Source organism: Oreochromis aureus, linkage group 14 (genome assembly GCF_013358895.1).
Source record: "Oreochromis aureus strain Israel breed Guangdong linkage group 14, ZZ_aureus, whole genome shotgun sequence".
NCBI lineage: Eukaryota > Metazoa > Chordata > Actinopteri > Cichliformes > Cichlidae > Oreochromis > Oreochromis aureus.
Window position 1 is genome coordinate 15,163,224 of NC_052955.1, and position 17,370 is coordinate 15,180,593.

At 45.8% G+C, this 17,370-nt stretch overlaps 1 protein-coding gene across 1 annotated transcript; it reads left to right on the plus strand.

The window, feature by feature from the left end:
• Window positions 1-9,898: 9,898 nt before the first annotated feature.
• Window positions 9,899-13,354, plus strand: LOC116311321 (extracellular calcium-sensing receptor-like). Its single transcript, XM_039622359.1, has 8 exons — window positions 9,899-9,972; window positions 10,319-10,613; window positions 10,718-11,007; window positions 11,139-11,419; window positions 11,562-11,770; window positions 11,908-12,129; window positions 12,234-12,357; window positions 12,456-13,354. Exons 1-8 carry the CDS (start codon window positions 9,914-9,916, stop codon window positions 13,352-13,354), a joined length of 2,379 nt encoding a protein of 792 aa, XP_039478293.1. The 5' UTR covers window positions 9,899-9,913.
• Window positions 13,355-17,370: the final 4,016 nt, after the last annotated feature.

A 17,370-nucleotide genomic window follows, 5' to 3' on the forward strand; every position in this document is an offset into this window, starting at 1 on the left:
TTCTAAGTTCCTTTTTTTAAGTTCAGATAAAACTGAGGTTTTTGTACTTGGCCTTAACAATTCTGGGAACATGGTGTTTAACCAGATACTTCCTGGAGTTACTTTTGACCAGGATATGTCCTTTAAAGTGCATCTTAAACAAATATGCAGGAGTGCTTTCTTGCATTGGGATAATATCTCTAAAATCAGAAACATCCTGTCTCAGAGTGATGCTGAAAAACTATGCCTCATAGTACCATATCATCCCAAAAGAGAACTTTGACTGCTGGCTTACTTGTGGTTTAATACACCCAAACTATTTTCAAGATGAGGCTTAAAACTTTACTTTTTGATAAAGCCTATAGTTAGAACTCAATCAGGTGACCCCAAATCCTCCCTTAGTTAAACTGCAATAGGTCTTGGCTGCTGGGGGCCTCCCATGATTCACTGAGTGTTTCTTTTTCCTTCACATTTTTCACTCACTATGTGTTTATACACTACTTTGCACTTAATCATTACTTGTTATTAATCTCTAGCCCTCTTCCACATACTGTCTTCCTCCCCTCCCCCCACCCCACCCAGAGCCTGGTTCTGCTGGAGGTTTCTTCCTGTTAAAAAGGAGCCTCTCCTTCACACTGTTGCCAGAGTGCTTGCTCAGAGAGGGGGTCATCTGTTTGTTGGGATCTTTTCATTTTTTTTTTTTTTTGTATTATTGTAGGGTCTTTACCTTACAATATAAAGTGCCTTGAAGCAACTGGTAAAAACTAAAATGTAATGTAATGTAATTGTGGCAGCACAAGGTGGAAAATAAAATAAATACTCTTCACAGTTTAAAAGACAACTCCATCCTGGGAATTTCACCCAGAAAATACTAGAAGTAACACTAATCACCAGAAAGGCACTTAGGTTCGTTTATACTCAGTACAGAGACGTGGTTCAATTATAAAACAGACCATTTATTAATAGCTATTTAAAAGAGCATATAAAAACACAACATACATATCAATATACAAACATTCTAAAAAAACAGAACATTCAGAGCTGAGGCTTACCAATGGAGGGGCCGGGATACCACGCACCAACTCAAAAAAAAAAAAAAATTAACCAATACACCGTTGCAGCAGACTATCACTCACTCACGCTAATAAACTAAAAAAAGACAGGTGTGTAACACTCAAAAGTTCCAACCACCAAAGCACCCCCAGTCTCCTCCACGTCAGGCCCTCCGCATCTGAATAAAAGTAAAAAAGAAAATTATAATATTGTAATGACCTGGCTGGGGTTGTTAGCCAGGTGCATTCTGGGTATTGTGTTGTCTGTGTTTTCTATTGTTCTGCTAGTTCCTATGTGTTTGATTCGCATGTTGTGTTAGTGTTATGTTAATGTAAGCCACAGTGAAGTTGATGTGTGTTCTGTGGAGCGGGTTGATGTGGCATGGTTGGCTGACACCGCGACCCTATGTGGTGGGAGCGTGATAGGGGTTCGGTGTCAGCAGCATTACAGTGGTTGTAAAGATTGTTGAATAAATGATTGGTGTGAACCACTACTGCCTCCTGCTGGATCGTTTGGGGATTACAAGCCTGCTGCTGAGACGCTCGGGGTCGTGCGGTGTATGAGGCACGAGCGCTCTCCATTCGCCGCGAAGTTCAGTGATAGCTGCTAGCATCCTGCTAGCCGTTTTAGCTAGTGAGCAGTTTAGCCAGTTCAGCTCTACTAACCCACGGTCGCTACAATTGGTGTCAGAAGTGGGATTCGTGAGTGTCTAGCAGACACTATGGAGCCGACCATAGGCGAATTAGAGCGTCTAATCCGAGACAACTGCTCGCTTCTGGAAAGCATGGCTGCCGAGACCCAGCGGAGAAGACCCGAGCTGGGGCGGCCAGAGGGCCACAGCGCGCCCCGGAACAGCCACCCCCTGCTCTCCCCGCGGCCGGAGGGGATTCCTGGGGCTGCACCACAGCTTCCCGGCAGGACAGCTGCTAAGCTACAGCACTACACTGGGGCGACGCAGCTAGAGCCGTACCTGGCCCAAGTCACGCTGGCTGCCACTCACAACGGGTGGGGTCAAGAAGAGACTGCCACCCACCTGGCGCTCGCACTGGAGGGCCCAGCGCTCCAGGTTCTGCTGGACTTGCCCCTAGAGGAGCAGCGCGACCTCCGGGACTCTGACCACGGCGCCGGCAGACGGTTTGGACAGAGACCACCAGCCGAACAGAGCAGGGAGGAGCTGGCTCGCCCGACGCCGACGCGAGGGAGAGAGCCTGGGGTCCTTTGCTGCGGACGTCCGCCTCTATGCCCGACGGGCTATCCAACGCCCCAGGAGCGGCACGAGAGGAGCTGGGTCTCCACGCCTTCCTGAGGGGCCTCACACCGGAGAGGCTGCGACAGCATGTCCGGCTGTCATCCCCCCGAGACCTGGAGGAGGCATTGAGGGAGGCTGAGCGGGCTGAGGAGGTGCTGCGGGGCGAGCCAGTGACCCGACGATCGGCCAGGGGGTCGAGCGAGATGAGCGCGACCCAGTCGGATGAGGAGGAGGAGGCCAGACGAGCCCAACCAGAGGCAGTCCCCCGTCGGAGGCGCCGGACGGACTGCTGTTATCGGTGCGGGGAGCCCGGTCACCTCGCCCGGAACTGTCCTGCACCTAGTCCTCGGGCCCGAGTGACATCACCAACGGGAAACGGCCACGGGGCGGGACAGTGAGGGAACCCCCGCCCCAATCATTAAACCCTCTCCGTGACACTCATCCTGTGGTGGGCCGCTGTGGGTCCACCCGTGGACTATACCTGGACTGTATAATCGATGGACGGTCTTGCCGGGCCCTGGTGGACACGGGTCCACCATCTGCTTGCTGCGGAGGGGGTGCTTCCGAGACGGGCGGTTCATTGCCGAAAGATTGGACCCCTACTCACACAGCGCTGTACACTGTCACAGGAGAAAAGACTGTGATGCCGGGGAAAAAGACTCTGCAGGTGGTGGTGGGAACGAACAGTGTGAACCATGAGTTCTGGCTTGCCGACATAACAGACGAGTGCATTGTTGGACTGGACTTGCTGGCCCACTGGGGGGCACGGGTCGATGTGCCGGGAGTTGCCATCCACCTTGGTGCTGAGACCGTGCAGCTCCAAGTGGGCCATGCGTAGCCAGGGACAGACCCCACCCCACCAGCACCCCAAAGCCCTCGCGCCCACAGCTCCAAGCCACAGCCAGGGGTCGGGGGCGGCAAGGGTGCGGAAGAGGACCCAGGGGGTGAACGTAAGCAGGGCCAACATCCCGCAGCCAGAGTCGCCGCCTAGCTCGGCAGTCTCCCCGTCACCTGAGACTGTCGCGGCAGTAGAGGAGCTTGGGCGGCGGAGTGGGGTGCACCTCAGTGCGATACAGCAGCGGCAGCTGCAGAGCCTCTTGGCAGAGTTTATGGACATGTTTGCCGCCAGGAAGAGGACTGCACCAGGACGGGCCTGGTGCAGCACACTATCGACACTGGAGCAGCTGCTCCAATCCGCCGCGGCCCCACCGCCTGCCCTCGCCAAACGCCAAGCTGCCGAGGAACTGATAAAAGAGATGGCAGCTAATGGTGTCATTGAACCCTCGGATAGTCCATGGGCCGCACCTGTGGTTATGGTGCGGAAGAAAACAGGGGTTGGCGCCTTGTGTGGACTACAGGCGCCTGAACGCGGTCACCCGCAAGGACTCTTACCCGCCACCTCGCATCGATGACGCACTGGATTACATCGCTGGGTCCAGTTGGTTCAGCTCGCTAGACCTCCGCAGTGGGTACTGGCAGGTGGAGCTTGCTGCTGAGGCACGGCCCAAGACTGCATTCACCATAGGGCAAGGACTGTGGCAGTTTAGGGTGATGCCTTTTGGACTATGCAATGCACCAGCCACGTTTGAAAGGTTAATGGAAAGGGTCCTCAAAGACATTCCCCGTGCCCGCTGCGTGGTCTATTTGGATGACTTGCTGACTCATGCCAAGGACTTTGAACAGGCTGTTGCTAATCTGCGAGAGGTCCTGACTGCCATCCGCGGGGCCGGACTAAAGCTGAACCCGGCCAAGTGCAACCTTCTTGCTCGCCAGGTGAAGTTCCTGGGACATGTGGTGAGCGAAAAGGGGGTGGCTACTGACCCCGAGAAGGTGGTTGCTGTGGGGGACTGGCCTCCCCCATTGAACGTCGCTGAGCTACGAAGCTTCCTGGGGCTGGCCTCCTATTATAGGAGGTTTGTAAAAGACTTTGCCACCGTCGCTAGCCCCTTGCATCAGTTGACAAACAAGGGTCAGCGGTTTGGTTGGACTGAGGACTGTGCAGCGGCTTTCGAACAGCTGAAAACTGCCCTTGTGAGTGCCCCGGTCTTGGCGTATCCTGACCCCAGCCAGCCTTTCCTTTTGGACACTGACGCCAGCAACGTGGGGTCGGAGCTGTGCTCTCCCAGAGGGAGAGGCTGAGGAGCGAGTGGTGGCATACTACAGCTGCAGCCTCAGCCGGGCCGAGAGGAATTACTGTGTTACCCGGCGTGAACTGTTGGCTGTGGTCCTGGCGGTTCGTCATTTCCCGACCTTACCTCCTGGGCACTAAGTTCCTGCTCAGGACCGACCACGCCAGCCTGACCTGGATGCTGAACTTTCGCCAGCCGGAGGGTCAGGTGGCCCGGTGGCTGGAAATACTACAAGAGTACGACTTTGAGGCCCAGCACCGACCAGGGCGGCAGCACGCCAACGCTGATGCCCTGTCCAGGCGCCCCTGTTCTGCGGATGAGTGCCGGTACTGCAGGCGCCTGGAGGAGCTGGACCGGGGTCCGACATCGGCAGCAGCAGAACCCGAGGGTGAGGATGAAGGGCAGGAACCTTTCACCGCGGCGGAGCTGCAGCAGCACCAGGTGAGCGATCCAGCGCTGGGGATGGTGAGGGACTGGATGGAGGCAGGGACACGGCCAGACTGGTCCGCCGTGTCTTCCCAGGGGCCCGAGACGAAGTCGCTGTACTCCCAGTGGAACAACCTGGAGCTCCATGGTGGTGTAATCTACCGGCGGTGGCGAGCGCCAGACGGGGGAGGCGACATACTCCAGCTCCTGGTTCCCCGGGCCTTGCGGCCTGAGGTCCTCCGCTGGGTTCATGGGGCTGCAGGTACTGGCCATTTTGGGAATGGCAAGACGGTGCGGCGGCTGAGACGGCGGTTCTACTGGCCGGGTGTCGCCAGGACGTGGAGATCCATGTCCATTGCTGTGACGACTGCACGGCGCAGAAAGGTCCCAGCCAGCGCCCCATGCCCCATTGCAGCAATACCTAGTTGGGGCGCCAATGGAGCGGATCGGAGTTGACATCCTGGGTCCGCTCCCTGTTACTGATGCCGCAACCGGTATGTCCTGGTCGCGATGGATTATTTCTCAAAGTGGCCAGAGGCGTACGCGGTGCTGGATCAGAGTGCGGTGACGACGGCGCGGACCCTGGTGGATGAGATGTTCACGCGGTTTGGTGTACCGGAGGAGCTCCATAGCGACCAAGGGAGGAATTTTGAGAGCCAGGTGCTGGGAGAAGTGTGTCGGAGGCTGGGGTGAGAAAACGAGGACCACCCCCCTCCATCCTCAGAGCGATGGTCTGGTTGAGCGGTTCAACCGCACGCTGGCCACCCAGCTGGCCATCCTGACCAGCCAACATCAGAGGGACTGGGACCAACACCTGCCCCTTGTTTTGTGGGCATATCGAACAGCAGTGCAGGAGTCAAGTCAGTGTACTCCTGCAGCGTTAATGTTCGGAAGGGAGCTCGAACTCCGTGGACTTGGTGTTGGGGCGCCCCTGAGCCGGAGATTGCTGGTGGACCAGAGATGGACTACTTCCGGCGGCTCAGGGAGCGGTTGCACACGGTGCATCAGCTGGCAAGACGGACATTGAGGGAGCCGGGCCCGACAGAAACGGGCGTCACGATACCCGTGCGCACGGTCCCATGCTGGGGGCGGAGATCGGGTCTGGGTGTTCTGCCCCAGAGGAAGCGGGGCTGACCCCAAGCTCATGAGCCACTGGCAAGGCCCGCCGAGATCCTGGAACAGCTATCGGAGGTGGTCTTCCGAGTCCGGATGCCGGGCGGGAAGGCGGGTGGTGCTACACAAGGATCGGCTGGCGCCATACCATCCGCTTGCCCCCAACCCACAGAACTGGTGTGCAGCCTGGGACTCCTTGCCCCCTACGGCCGGCCCAAATGGGGGCGCCATGGATTCCCAGTCAAGGCCGAAGCGTACTCGACGCCGGCCCGGACATTTGCTGGACTACAGAGTGGACAGTTAAGGTTGTGGGGACACTAAACCTCTTGGGGGGGGGCTGTGTAATGACCTGGCTGGGGTTGTTAGCCAGGTGCATTCTGGGTATTGTGTTGTCTGTGTTTTCTATTGTTCTGCTAGTTCCTATGTGTTTGATTCGCATGTTGTGTTAGTGTTATGTTAATGTAAGCCACAGTGAAGTTGATGTGTGTTCTGTGGAGCGGGTTGATGTGGCATGGTTGGCTGACACCGCGACCCTATGTGGTGGGAGCGTGATAGGGGTTCGGTGTCAGCAGCATTACAGTGGTTGTAAAGATTGTTGAATAAATGACTGGTGTGAACCACTACTGCCTCCTGCTGGATCGTTTGGGGATTACAAGCCTGCTGCTGAGACGCTCGGGGTCGTGCGGTGTATGAGGCACGAGCGCTCTCCATTCGCCGCGAAGTTCAGTGATAGCTGCTAGCATCCTGCTAGCCGTTTTAGCTAGTGAGCAGTTTAGCCAGTTCAGCTCTACTAACCCACGGTCGCTACAATATATTACAACAAAACTAATATGCAGCGCTGGGGGATAACCCAACTGAAGGACCACACTGGTGATCCGCAGCGAGAAAAAGGGCCTCCCACCAGTGGCGTAACAAAAACCCAAACTACAAATCGAAACAACAGAAAAACAAACATACAACCTAAATAAAACTTTAAAATCTGGAGCAGACAGAATCGCCGTATTGCTCCAACTTGCCGTCTGCCCGACTATAAGTTAATCATCCAGTCAATCAATGTGCCGACTCGCGTTATTTTTGTGCCACTATTCTGAGCGAATGTAAAAAAAATTTGAGCGCACGTAAAAAACATTTGCAGTTGCAAGTGTCGCATTTTGAAGAAAAGTTTATTTTGAGCAAAGAAAAGCTAAATTTGAGTGAACAAAATTCATTGCTGTGTGCAAAATTGTATTTCAGTGTTTGCTATTATCCATACACACACACAATAGCAGCCCCTGTCGCTCAGTTTTTGCATTTGCGCTTGCTCGCAATGTGTTGCTTGCGCTCTCAACATTTTTGCCCGTGCGCGCTCAACTCTTTCTGTACACTGTTATATTTGTGCCACAAAACCAGCCAATCACAGACTTGGATCCAAAAAAATCTGATTGGCTGTTTTGGTCTCCAATCAGATCGAAATGACGAAATGCAATATCCCAGAATCCATTTCGTCCAAAACTCAAACGAGGCACTAGCGGAGGAACACAGAGTGGCGGAGTTTGAAATATTAATCTTTCTGGGTCACAAAATAAAGTTTTAAGATATTTTAATGCGAGAATGTTGCTGTGTAAACTTCAAATGTCTGCTCCATTTATCAAGACATCACATATTTGCAAAAGTGCTCTAACGTTCTCGGAGATGCCTGAGGCTTCAGGGTAATCCGCAGATGATCTCTGCAACACCAAGGGAAGTCAGGTCACCAAAAAGGAGATCACAGGTAAGCGATCCAGGAATGCTCAAATGGCGACTATTTATACTAGCGCCCCCCTAATGCGCCAGGCCGAAAGTGGGTTGAACCAAGACATAACATTCATCCTGCCACATAATGTAATGTAATGTAATGTAATTGAATTGAATTGGGTGGAGACTGCTTGCCCAGTGTCTCAGACCTGGAGGAAAGAAAGTCAAAATGAACTAATACTGACTATGACATATCTGTCATCCACCTGGCCCCAATTCAGAGTTTCTTTCTGACTTCTCTAATGGTAAGTTCTGTAGGCTGACAAATACCAAAAGCTCTGTTGAAACAAAGAGTCTTTATGTTTTCTTGAAAAAAAATGTATGAATTATTTTGCAAATAGAATTTTAAGAATTAGAGAAAAAGATTTTTTCTTATAACAATCTCACAGGTTTATAATTATGTACAGCAAACAGATGCTCTCTCTTAAACTCCCTCCCCATCCGTGGCTCCAGGGTAAGGCCCCAGTAACCCTGTGCAACTGAACTGCTCTTCATCTGGCCTCTTACCCAGGACCAGTTTGCCTTGGTAGACCCTACCGGGTGGAGATAAAGCTCCCTGACAACATAGCCACTGGGATCACTGGATACTATAAACCAGTCCACCACAATAAGGTATCAATTCACTGAGGTGGTCCTGGCCGGGCACAGCCCAAAGAAACCGCATGACCTGGTTTCCTGTAGGCCCACCAACACCAAAGTGTCTCTTCATTAATTACTTTTTCATTTTCTATGTACTTACACATTGCATTTAATCATTACTTAGTATTGGTCTTTGGCTCTCTAACAGTTTGTTTTTTGACCTGTCTTCCTCCCATCACAGATGTTTTCCCCTCCCTGAACATGGCTCTTTCAGTTTTCTTTCTGGTAAAAAGGAGTTTTCACTCCCTGCTCTTATCAATTGCTTGCTCATAGGGTGTTATTTTATTGTTGAGGTTTTCTTTTTGTTATTGTAGAGTCTTTACCTTACTATATAAAGTGCCTTGAAGTAACTGCTGGTGCTATATAAATAAAATTGAACTGAACTGAATTAAGTTTGGTTTATTAGGTTATTAACATGGATAACTGAAACAGGCAATTTTCCATTTAATACTCCCGATTTTTATTATCAAACAAGTAATAACAAATGCGATTACACATGAACTACCACATTTGTTAACAAGCTTTATCATTGGTGGGATTGTTGGAAAGCAACAATTCTAATATAATTATTGCACAAAGTAGGGGACATGTAGAAGTCGCATCCATACACAATGGACCTCAATCCAACGCAATGCAATGCGGAGTCTGGGATGTAGGGAGGCTCCTGTATTGTTTGGGTAGGATTTACTTCCTATTGTTGTGATACAAACTCCAGTAATAAAATGAGGTTACTACTAGATTACTGTCACTAATTTAAAAAAAGTTAACTTCCAAATGCTATACAGATTTTATGATTGTATAGCATATACATTATCATATTGTTACCAAAATAACTAAAGTAAATAACTATAATATATAAAATATAAAATTTTTGCCTCACAGGCATTGTTATTTTACTTGCCATTCATGGCCACTATTTATTATTTCACTAATTAAATTTCAGTTTCTTAAAATCTAAAAATCTATAGTTGATACTGCACTTCCTGTTCAGTAACACCTTGATAATTTTATAGAAATAAATTGTAATTTGTTATTATTTTCTCCTTACTTAAAAATTAATACCCCACTATTATAATGTTAGTACTAATTTGTAATATAAAATCCAGCTGAAAATAGTTTACAAGAAGAGAACACAGACATGGAATCACAGTACAAGTTACACTCAAGACTTGATCAACCACCACCAGATAGGGGCACGCCCTCTTGAAGAAAACAAAAAAGAAAAAAAAAAAAACAGTCTTTGTCAAAACACCTATATAAACCAGTGAAAACTCTCTTGCGCTCATATACAAACCACTTACATCAGGCAGGGATGGAGACAGCAGGTCTTATAATTGGTCTGATACTGGGAGTGTATTTTTTTCAGTTGAACTCAGTTGTCGCGTTGGCTGTGTGTCTAGATTGTCTGAATCAAAGGAATAGGTTTACAGCAGCTCATGCTGGAACACTGGTTTCATCTTTGAACTGTAAGCTCCAGGGTAGCACTCGTTTGCCCGCATTCTCAATGGATGGAGATTTTATTATTGGGGGATCGTTCTCCCTTCATGCCTACATGGATACATTTTATAACATCTACTCTAGCATACCGAAGCCTGTGAAATGCAAAGGGAGGTCAGTAACAGTGAGATGTGTGTGATAACCACATGTTGGATTGTATAATGGGGGAGAAAAATTGACATGTATTGTGTTTAAAGGTGCTGAATTATCTCTGTGTCGTGCCAAAAAGAAATGTAAAGCATTATGCTAAATAATTTGCAGTTTTTCATTTAATTTTAAGTTTTATTCTAGTTTTGAAAACTTCACAAATTAAAGTGTGTTAAGCAGCAGTTTCATAAGTGCCAACCCAGAAAACAAAAGATAATTTCCAGTAGTTATCTGACAGTGGTTCAATCCTGCAAAACGTCCTTAATATGTAGCCTTGTAGCCTTAATTCTAACACTTGCTTGACTGTCTGCAGCATTGACACACGTGGGCTGCGCTTCTCACGTGCAATGATCTTTGCCATAGAAGAGATTAATAACAACACAGAACTGCTACCTGGAATCAAGCTTGGATACCAGATCTATGATTCATGTGCATTAGTACCTGTTGCAGTGCATGTGGCATTTCAGTTTATAAATAGCTTCGACCCTGTGTTTTACACTGGTAACAATTGTTCTCAGTCTGGTATGGTGATGGCTGTTGTCGGGGACTCTGGGTCTACACCATCCATCAGCATTTCACGTCTCATAAGTCCCTTTAACATTCCTCAAGTATGTACTTTTTAATTTTGGCACATTTTAATGAAAATTTACATGTCCATAATATTTGAATGCACAGTTATTTGAAGAGTAGCACTGTTTTTTGTTTGTTTTAGGTGAGCCACTTTGCCACATGTGCATGCTTGTCTGACAAGCAGCAGTACCCAAATTTCTTCAGAACAATTCCCAGTGACCAGTTTCAAGCTGAAGCACTAGCCAAGCTGGTAAAACACTTTGGCTGGAATTGGATAGGTGCTGTTCGGTCGGATTCGGATTATGGAAATAATGGCATGGCTTCCTTTCTCCAAGCAGCTCAGAAAGAGGGGATCTGTGTGGAATACTCTGTATCTTTCTATCGGACAAACCCACAGAGCAGAATTCAAAAAGTAGCAGATGTTATCCGCAGGTTTCTATATCACAGATATAGCATGTGGATTATTGTATGTGTTGAAATTAGTTTCCTTTTTTAAGTAATCTTTCATGTCATGTTATGAGACAGTCAAAAAATGTTTTTAATACTTTATGTTGTATCTCAAGGTCTAAAGCTGTAGTTGTTGTGGCATTTGCATCTTTTGGAGACATGAAGATACTGTTGGAGGAGCTATCACGTGAGCCTTTCCCACCTCGCCAGTGGATAGGCAGTGAGTCATGGGTAACCAACACAGAATTAACGAGGTACAGTTTCTGTGCTGGGGCCATTGGATTTGGTATTCCAAAGTCTGCAATCCCAGGTCTCAGAGAATTCCTGCTGAATCTCTCTTTCTCTGAAGTCACCACTTCGTCAGTGCTCACTGAGTTTTGGGAGGATGCATTCAACTGTAGACTGAAAAAAAGTAAGAGAGTTTTCTTGCTTACAGAAAACACTCTAATTTGTAAGATTTATCAAAATAAAATGTATGAAGTCTAGATCAGAGTTCAATGGTGAAAAGATATGTTTATGTTTTTTTCATTTTACTGTAGGTGCTGCTACTGTAGACAAGAAAGTTTGTGATGGAACTGAAGACATACAGAACCTCCAAAGCCAATACACTGACACGTCTCAGCTCAGAATTACTAACATGGTGTACAAGGCTGTGTATGCAATAGCACATGCCATTCATAATGCAGTGTGTCTTGGAAAAAATGTCACAGCTCAGTGTAACAAACTAACCAAGTTAGAGCCCAAACAGGTCAGATTAAACACAGGCCATTTTCCTTCATTATCTCTGATTTTACATGGATGAAGTGCAGTATTGTTATTAATTTTTAAAATATTAAACCTTTTTCTTTCTTTCCCCTCCCTTTCTGTCTTAACTCATCCTTTCAGGTTTTAACTGAATTGAAGAAAGTAAATTTTTCCCAAAATGGTTATGATGTGTCTTTTAATGCTAATGGGGATCCTGTGGCTAACTATGAGCTGGTAAACTGGCAAAAACACGAGAGTGGCATCACTGAGATAGTAACTGTAGGGCTGTATGATGCGTCACTACCAGTGGGCAAGGAGTTTAGAATTAACAGAAACATAACCTGGATGGAAGATAGCGCAAAAGTAATGAGTCAAGAATCTATATAATTAAATTCAATGAGTATGGAATCCTTATAGCTGTGTAGAAAATATTTACATCTATTAAACTTCCTTTATGTCTTTGACAGGTGCCGGTGTCAGTGTGCAGTGGCAGTTGTCCTCTAGGAACTCGTAAAGTACTCCAGAAAGGAAAACCCATCTGCTGCTATGATTGTATACCGTGTCCTGAGGGAGAGATTAATAATATTACAGGTAAAACTGAATGATGATTATTATCCATATCTGTAAAATTGAATAAAAGAAGAGAAAATCTCTCTTTTTAAAAATGTATTTCTTTTATTTAGATTCAGCTGATTGTTTACCCTGCCACAAAGAGTTCTGGCCTAATGCAAAGAGAGACACTTGTATCCCTAAACCTGTAGAGTTTCTTTCCTTTCACGACATCCTAGGAATCATCCTGGCCACATTCTCAGTTCTGGGTGCCTTACTGGCCATTATAACCGCAGGTGTATTCTTTTATCACAGGACAACTCCAGTTGTCCGAGCCAACAACTCTGAGCTGAGCTTCCTGCTGCTCATCTCTCTCACTCTGTGTTTCTTATGTTCATTAACTTTCATTGGAGCACCATCTGAGTGGTCCTGCATGCTGCGTCACACTTCATTTGGCATCACCTTTGTGCTCTGTATCTCCTGTGTACTTGGGAAAACTATAGTGGTTTTAATGGCTTTTAAAGCGACACTTCCAGGTAGTAATGTCATGAAATGGTTTGGTCCTCCACAACAAAGAATGACTGTTGTGTGTTTCACCTTTATTCAAATTTTAATATGTACTATTTGGTTGGTAGTGAGCCCTCCCTTTGCAATTAAAAATCTAACCACATATAAGGAGAAAATCATCCTGGAATGTGCATTAGGCTCTGCTGTTGGCTTCTGGGCTGTGCTTGGTTACATAGGCCTACTTGCTGCCTTTTGCTTTGTTTTAGCTGTTTTAGCCCGCAAATTACCTGATAATTTCAATGAAGCCAAGCTTATCACCTTCAGCATGCTGATATTCTGTGCAGTGTGGATCACCTTTATCCCAGCATATGTCAGCTCTCCTGGAAAATTCACTGTGGTTGTGGAAATTTTTGCCATTCTGGCCTCCAGCTTTGGGCTAATGCTGTGTATATTTGCCCCAAAGTGTTTTATCATATTGTTTAAACCTGAGAAGAACACCAAAAAATATTTAATGAGCAAAAATCAGTCATAGTATATTAATAACTTTAAAATGGTTAATATTGCAATTGTACACTCAAATTGTGTTTTTTGTACTTACATGCCAAGAGCTAAATTATTTATTATTCATATGTGTAACTCTTTAATATGTAAATGTTTTATTGTGATTTAAGCACATAAATAAATGTCTGTGTAGGTCATCCAGATCATGTTATTTATGAAACCCAAAAGGAAAGTGACTGTAATTCTTTAAGTTTTCTCTTTTAATTTTTCAGTTCAAGAAGCTTCTTCAATAAGAGCTAAAATGTTAAAAGAATTTTTAACTTAAACTTAAAGTTCCTTGACCACATGAATAAACACATAAATAACTATAAAGTCACAATAAAGTCATATAATAATAATAATAAACTTTATTTATAAAGCACACTAAAAAACCAGGGGTATACCAAGGTGCTTGACAAAAAAATAAAATAGGAAAAAGGAGATGGGAGGGAAAAGAGAAAGGACCTGGCACGTATCAATTATAAAACCATGGCAATCATAATACATAAAAGTAGTAACAAAGCATAGTGGATAAAAATGTATCAACCCACACCAAATATTAGCTAGGTGGAAAAGCAAGATTAAATAAATAAGTCTTCAGCCGTGATTTAAACAATGGCATAGAGTCAGACGCCCGGATAGCAACAGGAAGATTGTTCCATAAGACTGGGGCAGCTACAGCAAACGCATGGTCGCCCCGAGTCTTCAGCCGAGAACAAGGTTGCTCCAGAAGAAGTTGGGTAGCAGATCTAAGTGCTCTGACAGGAGTGTGTAACGTAAGAAGCTCATTGAGGTAGCTCGGCACCAAATTATTGATAATTGTGTACGTGAAAAGTAGTATTTTAAATTGAATACGGTATTTTACTGGCAGCCAGTGCACGCCAGCAAGAACAGGAGTGATGGAGGAAAATTTCCTGCTACCTGTCAAAAGGCTTGCCGCCGCATTCTGGACAGTCTGCAATCTAAGGAGAAGGGAGGAGGAAAGGCCAATGTAAAGAGAGTTGCAGTAGTCCAACCTATAAGTTTTTCCAGGTCATTACGCGGAATATAGTGCTTAGCCTTAGAAATGAGGCGCAGCTGATTAAAACTAGACCTCACTACGGCAGACACTTGCTTGTCAAATTTAAACGAGCTATCCAGTAATATGCCCAAATTACTGGCATAATCAGAAGGGGTGCTAGCAAAAGGCATCAGAGCAGCACACAATTGGCCGTGGGGGATTTTACTATCGAACACCACGATCTCCGTTATCTTTTCGTTCAGGACAAGAGAATTACTCTTGAACCAATCTTTAACCTCACGCATGCATTCACGAAAACAGTGAAAAGACATAGCAAGATCGTCAGTAATCTCAAAATAAATCTGTATATCATCAGCATAGCAATGAAAGGCAATATTATATTTCTCAAAAATTGCTCCAAGAGGGAGCAGATAAAGTGAGAAGAGAATAGGGCCTAATACAGATCTTTGAGGCACACCACAGCGTACAGGTACCGAGGAAGACGAGAAGTTGCCCAAATTAACCGAGAATGACCTGTCAGCGAGATAAGATTTAAACCAGTTAAGCGCAGTGCCTCTTATACCCACAGTATGCTCAAGTCTTAATAGAAGAATGTTATGATCCACCATATCAAAAGCCGAGGAAAGGTCCAATAAAACCAGGACCACAGTGTCCAGAATCAGTACTTACAAGAAGGTCATTGAGAACTCTAAGCAAGGCCGTTTCAGTGCTGTGCCATGGCTTAAAGGCAGACTGAAATTTCTCTGCAATGTTGTTCGCGTCTAAATACGCCTGAAGCTGAGAAAGAACTAGTCGCTCCAGGATCTTGGACAGAAACAGAAGCTTAGATATCGGTCTACAGTTCAAGAGATCATAACAATCAAGATTCTTTTTTTTCCAGAATAGGCTGGACTACAGCATGCTTAAAGGCCAGTGGGACAGATCCAGAGAGTAGAGAAAAATTCATTAAGAATAGAATGCTCGGTCCAATTACATCAAAGCAGCCCTTAACAATGCGTGATGGGAGAATATCAAACACAGCATTGGTGTTTTTCAGTTGATCAACCAGCTGCTTCAGAGTCAAAAGTAACACGGGCTCAAATTGATGAAAAGTTGAATTACACTCAGAGGAAAAGACAGGATAAGAGGCAGACGAAGAGGAAAGCTTAAGGGATGAAACCTTATCTAAAAAAAGAATTTGAAAATGCTCACAAAGGGCTTGTGAATACGGTAAAGGCATATCAGAACAGGGATTAACAACAGAATTAAAAATTTTAAATAGCATACGGGGGTTGTGACCATTAGCCAGAATGACTTTGGAAAGAAAAGATGCCTTAGCCATTCTAGCAGCAGTTTTAAAATTTGAGCGGCTAGTCCATAACAAGTCATAAGAAACCTGAAGTTTATCTTTTTTCCACCTTCTCTCATCACGGCGACAAACACGTCGTAGAGCACGTGTAGTATCATTTAGCCAGCAATGAGAGTAGGTTCTAGAGCGCTTCATTTTGATCGGAGCAACAGAATCACGAATAGAAGAACAAAAAGATAAAAGGATATTGGCATAACCATCAACCGAGCAGAGAGAACAGTAGTCAGGTAAAGCCAAATCAGGGGTAGATGAAAATAATGATAACAAAATATCAGCATAACCATCAGATGAGCGAACTGAGCAGCAGTCAGGAATCATAAATGCCGAATCTAAAAAAGACACAGCAAACTTTGACACAGCTTCAGAGCTGAGTACACATAGCGGACGAGATAGAGCTCCAGACTGCAGTCCAGTGGCTGATAAACCAATATCAAAGGAAATTGGAAAATGATCTGAAATCCCAGCGTCATTTATATCCTTAATACAGATATCCAGGCCATACGTAAAGACCAAGTCCAAAATATGGCCTTTAACGTGGGTTGGTTCATTTACCCACTGAAGGAGGTTAAAAGAGTCCATTAAAGCAAGGAAGTCTTTAGCAAGCAGGTCATCCTTACAACAGATGTGTATGTTAAAATCACCAAGAATAAGAACAGAGTCATATTTAAAAAGAATGGAACCCAAGAAGTCGGCAAAGTCCGAGATAAAATACTTGTTATATTTGGGCGGTCGGTAGACCAACACACACAAAGTGGTCGTGGAAGCAGTCATCTCCAATAACTGAACTTCAAAACTAGCAAAGTTAGGTGAGGAAAGTTGCTGAACATTATATACATTTTTAAAAACCGAGGCTAAACCACCTCCCCTACCAGAAAGCCTCGGTGAACTAAAAAAGGCACAGTCCAAAGGAAGAAGTTCAGAGAAAGGGATGAGCTCACCAGGGCAAATCCAGGTTTCTTGTAAGGAATAAAACATCAAGGCCGCTAGTAGAGAAGAAGTCAAACAAAGGTCTTATTTACCAGCGACCTGACATTAAGCAGTGCCATCCATGGCCAGGGTACTAAGTCACCTCTAGAAGCACAACATAGTGTGCTTAGATTGCTTAGACAAACTCCCCGTCGGCGCGACGTTATCCAAATCCGAGCAGGAAAGCGTGTCGCAGAGCGGGTAGAGGAGGCTTGATGATCAACTGGGTAAATCCAGCGATAAGTAAGCAACTTAGCGTCAGAGCAATCCAGGGAGGAGGGAAAAAAAGATGGAGTGTCCAGGTTAACATGTACATGGTCAATAATTCTGGCTCTGAGAAAGGCCCTGAGACGGACGCGACGGCCACTCCTTCTTCCCCGCTTCCTGTAGCATTTCTTGTGGAGATTAGGGAGCGGTAGGTAGGAGAAGCCAAAGGACGAATCCAGTTGTGGTAAATTAGTGCTGCCCACACTCCAGCAGGGGTCAGCCCGAAACAAATGGAAAGAACGACATATACAGTAAGTCATAACAAAACTAGTCTTTTTGTTATATATTCAGTGGTAATAAATTTATTTATTTATAGGCGCCTTTAATGACCCTCAAGGTCCCCTTAATTAGTACAAGGAAAAGACAAGGTAAATGAAAAATAAAAAACAAGTATGAAAGTATAAAA

What these genes read in the sequence shown, in the direction of transcription:
- LOC116311321 (XM_039622359.1), top strand. Translation starts at nt 9,914, where the DNA reads ATGGATACATTTTATAACATCTACTCTAGCATACCGAAGCCTGTGAAA. An exon ending in GTAGCAGATGTTATCCGCAG is followed by an intron (nt 11,008 to 11,138) that starts GTTTCTATATCA and finishes TTGTATCTCAAG; the next exon opens with GTCTAAAGCTGTAGTTGTTG. An exon ending in CCAAGTTAGAGCCCAAACAG is followed by an intron (nt 11,771 to 11,907) that starts GTCAGATTAAAC and finishes TCATCCTTTCAG; the next exon opens with GTTTTAACTGAATTGAAGAA.